General features: G+C 40.7%; 1 protein-coding gene across 1 annotated transcript in view; it reads right to left on the bottom strand.

Moving 5' to 3' along the window:
• Positions 1 to 321: 321 nt before the first annotated feature.
• Positions 322 to 13737, bottom strand: part of si:ch73-22o12.1 (nectin-2) — an 84720-nt gene continuing 71304 nt past the window's right edge. The window contains exons 7-10 of the mRNA XM_063486215.1: positions 3449 to 3581; positions 3211 to 3277; positions 3003 to 3074; positions 322 to 1823 (exon numbers count right to left, since the gene is read on the bottom strand). Of these exons, the coding sequence (XP_063342285.1) occupies positions 1605 to 1823; positions 3003 to 3074; positions 3211 to 3277; positions 3449 to 3581 (491 nt within the window). The 3' untranslated portion in view covers positions 322 to 1604. The remainder of the gene's footprint in view (positions 1824 to 3002; positions 3075 to 3210; positions 3278 to 3448; positions 3582 to 13737) is intronic.

The raw sequence follows: 13737 nt of genomic DNA, 5'->3' as shown, positions 1-13737 counted from the left end.
GTCCTTAAATGGAAATCTGCTGGTATTGCAGCTTCAGTTTGCCCCACACTCCACCCATCATTCACTCGTAAATGCTACAAAGTAACAGTATTCAAACAAAGCTGAAGCACTCCCCAGTACAATATCTGTATTATTTGCATTACACATTAGCAGGTGGTAATCAAGACTCCCTCTGCTGTGCTAAACACTCAGGGATTTCCAGTCCACACTGCTCCCATCTGGTGAAATGGAGGAATAACAACTGAGGGCAATAGAATGAATTGTTTGCAATGAAGACCAACACCACAAAGTCAAATTTATGATTTTTAATAAGATCAGAGTTTACAGTTTACTTTATTAAATGGAAAAAACAGTCACAGTGACTGTGATAATACAATACAAAAAGGAGTAAAACAGATTTAAGCCAACGTTATTTCAGAAAGTACTTCAATTTTCACAAAAGTTGGTTAAATAAAATAAACCCCTGGTTGGCACCAACACAAAGAGACATATTCTGACTAAGCGCAATTGACCTTTTTAACCCTTGAGCCTGATAATGGACGGCGATATGAGAATACAAACAGGCTCTGTGCAAACCTCTGTTTCAACTTCATAATTTAATCCTCCACTAGAGAGATAAACGACGTGAGATTTCATAGACATAATCCAGATTTGCCCTCAACCAAATTCAGCATGCTAGTTTATATTATGATGCTATGACTACTAAAAATAGGTACAAAATGCATTTTTGGTCTTCATTTTTTAGTAAGAAATATCCCTCATATTGCACTGCCAGTGCTGAGAAAAGCTATGGCTTTAAATATGGAGGGATGGATCCACTTTAAAAAAAGAAAGAAAAGGAAGGATCACTCTCAGTTTGCTTCCAAGGCAGATGAATGACATTACATTTGCAAAAAAAAAGGCAAAATCCAGATGCACAAAAAATAAGAAAGAAAAGTAATAAGTCAGTAAAAAGAAAATATTTAAATCAAAATATAAAGTGTTGCAGCAGCAGTAAACCCCACTGACTGCAGTTTAAAACCTAATGTCGTCACGGTCTGCTGGTCTCTTCTAAGCACCACCTGATTAACTGCTGCTAATTGCTTCTCCGCGGGGCGCCTGTTTTATTGAGACTGAAACCAACAACATGAGACATAAGACTAAACAGAGGTATCGCGTAAAAACCCACATACTGTGCTTCTTTTAACCATGCCGCCTCAGTAAAATATGGATGACAGCAATGCAAACAGATTCAGTGTCAACATCTGCTCCTTTCATCTAACAGTGTTCATAAGATGAATATGAAAAAACAACAACAGCGTTTGCTTTATCTACAGTTTAAGAATAAAAATCTCATTACATTCCTGCAGCTGTGCTCTACAGCTGTGCACACTGGCGACAGTTTGTGTCTTGCTGGCTCAAGTTGATGGACGTTTGCAACCAGCAACACAAGGCTGGACGTGATTGCTTCACAAGAAAGACTACCTGTAACCTGATAATTCACAATTAAAGCATCAAATGTTCACATTCCCACGTACCTACAGAAATATGAATTCATTCATTCAATCATTCGCATACGCTCATATTTACACACATTAGCATCTTTCTGTGGCTTTTGACAGCCCTCACACAAACATGGCAGACGACACGAAGCTTTCACCACGGCTGATGTTGGGGACGGGCTGGTAGCCCTGGCGGTCAACGTCTACGTGCAGGTAAGGAGGAGGGACCTCATTATTCCCTGGATCATCCCAGCCAGAGGGGGCACCGGACACGTAATGCATTCTGTTGTTTAAATCACCATTGTCATAATCGTCATCCTCATCTTGGTAGGCATCCAGGTCCTGCCAACAATAAGGAAAGATAAGCATATCATACAACTACGAATTACGAGAGTTTACCAAGTATGTATTTGTATTAGTGAAATAGGAGGTGGTTTCTATCATCACCTTCTAAAAAAGATGAAACATTAAGTTAGACTCAGATAGCATCAATGAGATTTCTTTCAGTTCTTTCAGAAAATAAATACTTTTCAGTAAACCAGACTATCACCAGCAACGATAAAAATAACAGATTTTTATGGCATTCATCAAAACCAGCATAGCAAACGTTTCACCTTTAGTCTTCTAGTTAATAATAACTGGGGACCAAAAGCTTATCACAAGTATCAGAGGCATATACAGGATTTTTAGGGTGGCACAGGAGGAAGCAAAAACAAAGCAGGGGTAGGAAAGGTGGGGTGGGGAGCCCAGGAAGTCAGAATATTTAAACAGAAATAAAATCAGTGAATTAAACAGGCTGTTCATGTGCAGCCCTGTGAACTATTACAGATTAATTATCGGAGCTGCACAAGAATTTAAATCTAATCTTGTGCCAGATAACTGTTTTACAAAGGGGAAAATAACCAAAATATATTGGAAATACCGAAAATAAACGTACTAATTTTGTGAAATGACATTTTTCAGAATCATAAAAATGATCATTTTAAAATATCATTATTGATTTATTAATATTTATATCATTTTTGTTATCTGTTGATGATTTTAACCACTTAGCTATAATAATGCAGTTAATCTGCACAATAACATCACTAAGGTGTTTGTACTTTACACTATTTATTTCAAAGTGCAATAATTGCAATAAGTTTTACAAAGAAAAAATACAATTGCTGTTTGATTGTTGTAAAGTACAATGCGCATGCAGTGACTGAGTACACTAAATACATTGCACATATTTTTCATGGGACATCTCAGGCTGTTTATCATCTGCTTTTCAAATGCAGTGGTTTTACTGCAACCGTGTTAAAGAATTTATGCATTTGTTTTACTGCTCCTGAGATCAAACTGGGATTTATGTAGCCAATTATCTAAAATGGCCCTGAACATTTGGTAAAAAACAAAACAAACCAAAACAAAAACAGATGCTGGAAAAAGAGTACTTTGATGAGATTCTGTTTTGATAGGATCTCGAAAAATATGCATTTAAGTGTCATGTTCACATATGTACTCAGCATGCATCCTTACCGTGACTGGTTCTTGACTCTGGGTGGAGTAGTAGTCGTTTTGGACCACTGGGGCATTGCTTGAGTTCAGCGGCTGTCGACACACAATTAAACAATCATTATACAGCACGAGAACAAAACTGTTAGTTGTGATATGTGCTGAGTGACCTGACAGATGTCAGGATAGTGATACTTTTGTCCTTCCAAGGACTTCTCAATTAGCGACTCACCATGTTAGCAGAGTTGGTGGAATTAAATGTCTTCTTTGGGGGAGGGGGCTTGTACTTTGGTGGACGACTGCACAAAAATACACAGTTCACACATTTAATGACTCACAAAAGCATGAGACACGCTGCATGGCATTTCATCTAATGGAATCATTTGCAAATAACAAAAAAAGAGCAAACACTCATTGAAATCAGCAACAGTGAACTGAAGTGAAACTCAGTCACTCACAGAGATACTTACTCTCCAAGTACTTTGGCTTTGCGTTTGCGGTACAGGGCAATGACAGTTCCAATGATGGCTATGAGTATAATGACCCCTATGATGGCTCCAATGATGATCCCTGTAGTAGGCCCCCTCTCTGGAAGACGGGTCTCTGGAAAAATATTATTAATGTCAAATACGATTAGACCAGACTACAGATGGCATGAACGCCCTCTTTCTTTCAATAATGCCGCCTTCTAACAGTTGCACCAGAGATTGAGATTGTTCACCCCAAATCAAATTTACACATTTTTCCCAGTAGACTATATTCCTATTTATCCATCTAGCATCTTTTTGTTTTTGCTAATTGCCCACTTGTGTGTGCAAAAAAAACAACCTTTCTACTCTTTAAAAAAATAAAATAAATAAAACCACTTTGTTATGGGGTCCACAAATTGCTCCTAGTGAAATTAGGCAGCAGTGTCTCTTTCCAGAAATCAGCAGCATTTACTTAAAGAATCTTTTTGTGGTCTTTTTTCTGCACAAACTATTTTCTACCTCTAGTCTACACCCACCAATCAAAAGAAGTGTGCAGCTAACTAGCATTACAGCCCAGTTGAAGGGGGGCAGACAGCATCAGTGTTTACATCTTGTCACGCTGTGTTGAACACGAACCTCTCCTAATGACTAGATGAGTGCTTTATTCTGCACAGTGATGAGGTTAAGGGGGTTTGATACAATAAAAATAGTTCCTGCGTGAAACTGCAGGTCATGATTTGTATAGAGAGACACGGCAGCTGAGTTTTTCAAATTTGAGTACTGCAAGGCAAGTGCCATTTATTTCCATTATATTTAAGAGAAGGCAGACATTTTTATTGCTGATATTTTCCAGACTGTCCAAAATAATATAGATGGGTTTGATATGTGGGCTCACTGCCCCTTTAAATAGATTGTAAACAGAACAAAACAGGTAAAGAATTTTACAAGACAAAAACGAGGAGTAAATCTCTGGCTTTGTGTTAGATTAGCACTCCATGATTTTTGAATAAATATTAAGTCAATGAAAGCAACTTGATAGCTTAACATAGCACAAACACACACACAAAAAAATACACCCCACCACCTCACAAAAAAGTATTGGCATAGTAAAGCCAGTCAAGTTGGTCATTCTGGAGCTGAGAAAACCGGTAATTCAAGGAAAAACAACAACTAATGGCTGAAAAACACTCCACTCAGTCCATAACATTGTGAACGACCTCCAGCGAGCAGGGATGGAAATATCACAATCTGCTGTGTGAAGGAGACTCTGAGAACAGCAATGCAAAACACTCATCAAGATTAAAGAAAGTGGAAAGCAAAACTGGAATTTGTAAAGAAGGTACAGAGATGAGTCACAATAATTCTGCAACAAAGTTTCTATGGACCGATGAGACAAAGATTAACCTCTACCACAGCGATGGAAAGGTCAAAGGGATCTGCTCATACATACAAGCTCATCTGAGAAACATGGTGGAAGTTGAACCATGGCTTAGGGTCGCTTCGATTATTGCCGTTTACCCACCATGTTGAGTTTTACCATTTCTTTATTTGTTTTCCATTTAGAAGTGGTTAATGTTCCCAGTTTATTTTAATCATGCTTTGTGCTGTTCTTACAGTTAGTACTGAGTTTATGTTCCTCCCTGCTTCCTCACTGTTACCCGTATATTTATATATAGTCCCCATTTACTTATTTCCCCATTTTATTTTGGTAGCCTTTGCCATCTGTGTTTAGTGTTCAGTTGCATTTTCCCCAGTAAATTTCAGCTGTATGTGATGTGATGGTTATTTTACCTCGTGTGTGTTTATAACCTATTCCTCTCTGTAGCCTTTTGTCTCATCACCTGTTTCTTTTACCTTTTTTTCTGTGGTCCTTGGTTTCCAATAGTTCCCTGTAGCCTAGCATTATGATTTCTGTAGTTTCCTTAGTTTCCAGTGTTTTCCTTATGTTCCTGAGTTTCTGTGTTGATTCAGATTGCCTTCAATAAAGAGTTGATTTCATAAAATCCCCGCATACCCACGAGTCTCCATCTGGGATCTTTTTCCACCACCATTAAATGCAACAGCCTCTGGAAGAGGCTCAATCATTTGTATTGATGATGGTAAACTTTTACATTTATTCTGCTGCTACATTTGTCATTTTGTCTGTCAGTTTACAGAGAAATGCATCCAAATGAATCAGGAGAAACTTTATTTTGCAGCAAGACAGTGATCCAAAACATGCTGCCGCCTCAACTCAAAACTTCATTAGGGCTAACAAATTAAAGGTTTAAGACAAGACAAGTCAATCACCAGATCTTAAAACCAACCAATACATATTTCACCCCTGAAGGGAAGAATAAAGGGAGAAATACTGCAAAACAGACAACTACTGCACTACTGAAAGATCCCCTTGAAAGGCATAATCAGTGTCTGTGGGTCGTAGGCTTGATGGAATTGTTGTTAGCACAGCAAAAACAGATTAATTGGTCTTGCTCTTGTCATACTTTTGGAGGGTGCTATGGCTACACTCATAGAAAACAAACAAACAAACAAAAAAAATAAAAATCAACCAATCAGCACCTGTGGCTCTCATATTTTATTTTGAGATTGCTATTAATACAACTACTACAACAACAAAAACATTTTTATGACCCACAGTTAAGTTTCATTTTTCAAAATGTTGTGAAATATCAAAACAATTGTCTCAGCACAACATGCGTTTATGCTAAAGTAACAAAGCACATGAGCAGCCATAGAAATCATGATGGGAGCCAAGGAGAAAGATCTAAACTTACCCAAACCTCAGCCATCATAAAACTATTATTTAAGCTTCTAGACTAATTTAAGAGGATATCGCCTACTGCAGGAGCATGCATACAAATATGGAAAAATGGAGGTTAAGGGGTGTTTTAGATTAAAATAAAAGAGAAAAAGTCGTTCAAACTGAAAAAAGAAAAAAAAAAACCAAAAACCAACAATTGTCATTATACTTGTGTTGTTCTGTTTCTGGGATCGGTAACCTCCTGGTGTTCTCACTTGCTGTCTGGCAGCTGCTCAGAGCCAATAAATAGATGTGAGAAGAAGGCAGCGGCTACGGGAAGCAGCTAAGAGCGGCGGGAATAGTAAAGTCAGTGACCCTGTAATTTATTCAAGGCTGAGAACAAGCGTCAAAGAGTCAACATTGATTAGATGAAGCGTTTTTAAAACCTCTATAGCAGCTTGATTGTTATAATATGCATGTACACTGATGGGTTAGTTTGGGTGTTGGATATATGTGTGAGTGTTTTATGATGCCCGTTTGTGGGATGGGAGTAGGGCCAGGGGGTTGTTGAGCTGCGTGCGGATGCTTCATCATATCACGCTATTTGTATCTAGTACCTTGGATATGATTTGTATTTCAGATTTAGCATCGTGTCTACCTGCCTGGAGACTTAGAGACTTGCAGATGGAAATTAGCTGGTAGCTAAATCTGGCACAATGCATCCCTTCTCCTCTGAGATTAATGTTTTTGTTCATGGTCCCTGACAAATAAATAAACTTTAAAAAAAAAAAAAAAAGGCCAGAAATATTTTTGTGCAACGATCTGTGCGCTCCCCCCACTCTAATATTTCTCCTCCTATTTGTTTTCAACCAGTCCCACCTCTCAGTTTGGGAACAACTGACTTAACAACATTAACATTAATTAGAACTCGTGTACTACAAGGCTGTAAGTAAGATAAATGAAGTTATTTCACATTGTCAACCCCATCACTAAGAGTGGCTTTATAATTAAAAAAAAAAGAAAAAAAAGAGAGACTGAGAGACAGTGAAGAAGAGTTTAGAGACGTGTGTGTGTCTGTGTCTAGGTGTAACACTGTAAAGTACAGACGGGGTCTTGATTAGAGTGTCGAGTCACATGGTTGATTAAGTCGAACCAGCGGAGTCGTGCAGCGGTTCCTCTAATGAACCGTGACCACGCTGAGCATGAACCACGAAGTGCGCACACACAGCGCGTGTTTACTGAAGGTACAGCCCAGCTCATTATCCCTCGCATTCCCAGGGGATTATGCTAATGAGGAGGTGGTAAAGGGCAAAGAGGATCTGAAGCTCATTTGATGAGAACAAACTCTGGTCTTAATAATTGGAAGGGTCATGATTGAACGTTGTTAGCCCTCTAATTACGATTCACTTCTAACAATAGTCTACTTTGAATACCTCCTCCAATAATTCCCCATTCTTTCACGCGTACAAATGTGACCTGATAATCATGTCTCATCCTGTTATTCATTACACAGCTGAGCTCATCATCTTAAAAATCACTGACCCCACACGTTCTTTGGGTTTCCTCCCTCTTAATACTCTTTAATTGTGGTGAACATTTAATAAAGGCTGTCATTTATTAAAAGAAATAAATCAGCGCGCCATCGACACAGTTTGCAGTCCTGCTTTTGGCGCGTCTTTCTCTTTTAAACGGATAGCATACTTTACAGTGTCAAATTAAATATGAGCGCTGGACCTGCAGTATCGAAAGCACAGCAATCAGTAAGTGCAGCAAGCCCTTTAAAGATGAAACAAACGGGTTCTAACGAAATAATAAATAAAATCAGTTAATTATGTTGTTTGGATTTATTCTGCTGGGTACAAAGTTTTCTATTGTTTGTAATTACTTCTGGAGCAAAGACTCCTACTCCTCACATCTTGGGAGCAAAACCAACATGTGGTGGCCTCAATGCATCTAAAGTAGTTGTGTCCCCTCCAGAAGGAGAACAAACTGCCACGGTGCTCACACATGAAGAGGGAAACGTGTTTCATTCCCTACAAGCATTAAGAAGTCTATTCATCCCTGTACCTTAAAATACACTGAAAAGAAATGTACATTTCAATTTTTGTATTTATTACTCAAATTCACACACAAAAAAGGGTTCTTCTGTAATACAGAGAAAAGAACAATGAGCTACTATGCTGGAGAGACAATTTAGGGCAGGCTGCGGGAAATTAAACCTAATTATTCATGCAATACTCTGAATCTTAAAAGTGTCCCAAGCTTGTAAAACATACTTTTGCTTTAGCTCAGCCATATAACAGATTTTATACCAGTAAAATTAACAATGCTAAATAATTACTTCATTTTTTTTATTTTATGAGGGCTGAACAAAGGAGAAAGGGAACATTATACTGTGACACTTTCAAAGTCAGTGGGAATATTTCTCATTTAATGGGAAAGGAGAAATGATTTGCGCAGAACAATAAAAAGACGAGGGAGCCTTGATGAAATCTCAGACAACACAGATGGGGACTGGATGTGGCATACTGGCAGGCATTCAGGTCTTACCGGGGTTCAGCTGCTGCAGCTGACATCTTTGCAGGAAACATCTCAGCTAATCGCATAAAATCACCTCGATGCAGTGCATTCAAACTGCCACATGGTGGTGCTGTGTCTCTGTAACACCAAAGCACAGACTCTTTCATTTAAAACCTGAAACCTGCCTCGTTTTCCCAGTATTTTGTGTCAGTCCTTCCTCATTCCACTGCCGTATCTGTTTTTTTTTTGTCACACCTCCCTCCACATTTTTGGCTGCTGGGATATTTTTTTCCTCCGCTCCTTCAAACCTCTATAGAGCCGCCTCTTTCTGCTTTGCCTTGCGTTATCTCACAGGCGTCATTATCCCACCAATGCCATTTTTACTCAGCAGGTTTCAGGTAGGAGCCTGTTCCTTCCTTTCAGATAACCTTAGATGGAGGCGAAAAAGCTGCAGGAAAAGGCCAATTGTAAGGATTGAGGTGCAGTGTTTGTGTGTGAATGAGTTGACTTGAGAGCGTGCCCTCTGTTTTGGCCCTGGACACCAGCCATGTCTTGCGCTAATGAAATATTGCAGACAGAGACAGCGAGAACGCCAGAGAGAGTGTGTGTGTGCACATATACACTGTACTTCTGCTGGCCCTGTTTAAATCTGTGCAGTTCTTCGCCAAGGACATCCAACCAGACGAGCTATTACCCACACAAATAGGGCGCACGCCCATGCACACAAAACTGTACCGACACAAGGCATTGTTTTAAGAAACAGTTGACATCCTGTGTTGCATTCTTGTCACTCAGGATGATGTATTTACACTGAGACGCTGGTCTGCCATGTGCCCTTTGGCCCCCCTCGCTTTTCTTTCCAAACAAACATCACACACGTACACAAAAACACATCAACATACATATTTTAAAATAAAATTAGACACAAAAACCCAGCGCGCACAAAATATGATCAAATTAATTTGAGTGGAGAGGAGCCCCGAGGCAGAGAAGAGCTCATCCAACAAACCATGTGGTGTTTTTTTTTGTTTGTTTTGTTGAAGGAGATGATGGTCCACAGTGCAAACTCAGTTAAAGGTCAGCTCCATTCCTGTGAGTGGATCAATTCAGGGACCATCCAGTCGTATAGACAGCTATCCCTTTCCTATATGTGAGCCCTCCATTGCTCACACATGCCTGCCTGGCCAGCCACTCAACCATAGACCACCACTCTCCCACTGGGCACACGGGAGGAGGGGGAGGAGTAGGAGTGACGGAAGAGGAGATGTGGCTGGATGGTTCGCTGGAGCTGCCTGAAATTACTGCAGACCTACTTCAGCAAGTTGAAAATACCACCAGAATCTCTTGAGCTTTAGGATGCATGGATGAGTCCCAGCTGCAGCTCTGCAGCTAGTGGCTAGATTTTACTTTTTTCAGCTCCACCTTTGTTCTTTTCTCATTTCCGTTTCAAAATGCTTTGGAGTGTGTGCGACAAAAAATTCGGGAGGCAGATCAGCTCTCCTTAAAAACTTAGTCCAAGTGAGTCACTGTCTGGAAAGCTGAAATGTGGAGCGAGGAGTCAGCAAAAGAGGATTCAGTGAGAGATGAGTCAAGGAGAGATGGAGTCCAAAAAGTAGAGTTTGGGAGAATGACAGTGAGAAGGTGAGGAGAGGGGAATAAAAAGGAAAAGAAAAAGAGGGAGCAGGAAGAGCCAAGTGAGATGAGGGCTGTGATTAAGAGGCTGGCTTCAGATAAGTACAGAGGGATTTCCCGACTGCTGCCTGCAACTGGCTGATCACACACAGAGGGGATAAAGGGGAGAGCAGGAAGACAAAGATCTCACATCCCTCTCTTTTCCACTCAATCCCTTGTTCTCTCTTCCTGTGTGTTTACGCCTCTCCCTGAAGGGATTAAGGTTAACATGCTGGCCTATCCTCCACTTCCCCACACAGGCTGGGCTTTTGTTGCATTTATCTATGCCTCCTCTCCTTCCATCCATCCTTCACTCCCATCATCCCCCCTTTCCTGTCATCCTGCTCCATTGGCGGTGCAATTTGGGATTCGCTCATCTGGCCCTGTATTACGACAGCACAAATCTGCAGCGTCTCCCTCTGCATCTCTTATCTCCTGTGCCTAACGAGTAGAGATAAGCCTGTTTTTATTACCCTCCCTGACCTGTTCAGAGAATCGGTGCAACACAGGCACACCAAACACACACCTACACAAGTTTTACTTCACTGAATGCCTGCTAACCAACCTTGAAATCCTTCATATCCACTGAAGAAAAGATTTAGATAAAAATACTGCTGGTCTTGGCTTAACAGATTTGTCACTAGAAAAACAATCCTAGTGTAGCTAATGATCAGATTCATTCCTAATGGGTTGGCTTGCCTTTAAAAAGAAAACAAGAAACAAAAAAGGGACAGTTGACCAAAATATCCAAAGCCCGAGGCTGCCTGTTGGCTCAGCTTGACGTAGCCTTGGCCATGTGGCAGTAATGCTGCGGGATTGTCCCGCTTGTGAATTTTCACTGTGCATCATCTTCCCCCCGCTTTTACCCTCTCCAATATTTCAAGTCAAACAGCAGCATGCTTTTGTAGCAAAGTGAAAAATGTCTATTTAATTATATAAATTCTCAGCGTTTGATCACCGCGCCACCATTAATGCCTTTGAAGGAGAAAACATTTGATTTAGAATTCTCTTTTCTGCAAGTTCGCCTTTGTTGTTTTTAAGATGTCAGTGGAAACTTAAGTTTCAGGAAGAAGCTCACCCTTAATGCAAAGTTTCAGCGTAATGAGACAAACGGGTATCGGCTGAAATTCGACCCTTTTGAACTCAGATGAGACACAGGGCTATAGTCCCAGCAGGCATAGAAAAACACAAGGCTACCACGGTCAGAGCAGAGAGCCTGGAGATGAGATTAGGATGGAATGAATGGATGGCCTCTGAAAGAGATTAAGATAAAGAACAGTGCATGTAATCTCATTGCTCACTAAGAGAAAAGTGAAATCCTACCCTTTAGATTGTGGGGTAACTTGGTAAAACACACACCCTATCCATCTATCGGGCATTCATTCAGCCTGATCTGTGTATACACTTGGTAATACAGTAACCTAACGATCAGGTGCACAGATAACTGCAGAATGGAGGGAGATGAAGACAAGAAGAGGAGGAGGAGGGGCAGGAGCAGAATGAGGCAAAGAGGTGAAACAACAAAGGTGGAGAATAAAGTACAGCTAGTGGCTATGCTAAAAGGGCACATACATGAGCTGCAGGCCTGAACACACACACAAACGCGCACACCCACTTAGACCTGCTCACACGCACTTAAATTATTCACAATCAATGCAAGTGCTACAGAGTTGAGTGTTGCAGCTACCTCTGACATGAATTTTCCAGCAGTTGAAGACCTACTACACCCACCACCACAATCACCATCACTGTCATTTGCTATTCACTGCACTCATGATGCCATTACAACTCATTTCAACACAAAACAAATCACATCAAATTGATTGTGCTTGTTCGGACAACACAACCAGCCGAATGGCTCAGGGAGGACAGACTTTACTGATTTGACTGAAGGAAACGCTGACTGAATTTTATGTGTGTGCGTGTCTGTGCGCGTGTCTGCGATGCTGTTGCCAGGGGTTTTTGGATTGGGCAAATCAGTAATGCTGGTCATTTCTAATCTCCCGTGATTCCCAGAGCTCAACCTTGCGCATTTAGACTGTCTGAGGATTAAATTCACGTAACTGACGTACATTAAGTGTACACATTGTGTTTGCGTGTATGTGTAAGCGTCTTCTAAGTGTGCCTGTGCATTTTGACATTTTAAAAAGCTGTGTCGTGGTTAATGTGATAACCCTGCATGGTGTGTGTGTGTGTGTGTGTGTGTGTGTGTGTGTGTGTGAGTGAGTGAGAGAGAGATGCTGCTCTCCCTCTCTGGGGACACAGTGTGTTCCCTGCCACAGTGCATCAAAGCACACTCGGTTGCCTTGGGAGAAGGCATCTCCATCTCTTCTTTCTGTCGCTCCCTCTCTCTCCACCCCTCTCGCTTTCTTCCCGTGCCTCAATCATTCCCTCTGCCTCTCCTTCCTTGCTTCTCTTCCTGACAAGGTCGCCGCTCTACTCTTGCCATCTCCCCGTCAATATTTACAGTCCACTTTGCGCTGGCACCGAGGTGGTCGACTCCAGCCAGCAGAGAAAGCAGGGCTGCATTAGCCAAATGTTGCTGTCCACTCAGAACATGAATGATATGTTGTACTACAAACACACCGTTTCTCCTGCACACACACGCGCACTCTCTCTCTCTCTCTCGCTCATACACATATACACACAGAAAAGGTGGGAGGTAAAAGGTAGAGCTGGAAACAGCAAGCAGATACTTAACAGAAGAGTAACAAGTGCTCTAAAAGCACAGGTCAGTTTGCCATTACGTCGATGGGAGCACATAATTTTGTAGATTTTAGCACTCTCAAAAATCCAACACATTAAAGCAATTATGATACATTACATTACTGTCTCAAAAACAAAGTGGCCCTATTAAAATTCTACATGTTGGATATTTAACATACCATTAGTTTTAGCGCTTGCACTTTCATTAGAAGTTTTGCAGCGCAATTATAATGATATCATGATATCTGCTGTAACTCAGATTACATCTCAGCATTTACATTCTGCATCACATCAGAAGAGGAAAAAAAGATACATTTATACAACAAAAAGGAACACAAGTGACCACAATCACAATACTGGCCTTCTGATATTCACTTTAAAGGAACAGTTTAATCAGTTTTTGCTTTCTGGCTGATGTTAAGATGAGTAGATCAATACCACTGTCATGTCTGCGTGTTACTTGTAGAGCTGGGTAGCGATTAGCATAAAGACCGGAGGAAGCATGAAATCATCTCCGTCTGAAGGTTAAAAAAAGAATCTGATTACACCTCTGAAGACTTACTAATTACTATGAACAGCGCTAGGTGGCACAAAAGAAAAATGGTAGAAAAGTACTTTTAGAAACAGTCAGGGGCTTGTTTTTTTTTTTGAT

The sequence above is a fragment of the Pelmatolapia mariae genome, linkage group LG10_11 (genome assembly GCF_036321145.2).
Source record: "Pelmatolapia mariae isolate MD_Pm_ZW linkage group LG10_11, Pm_UMD_F_2, whole genome shotgun sequence".
NCBI lineage: Eukaryota > Metazoa > Chordata > Actinopteri > Cichliformes > Cichlidae > Pelmatolapia > Pelmatolapia mariae.
Note: the sequence above shows the minus strand (reverse complement) of the source record. Positions and strands in the feature narration are given on the sequence as shown.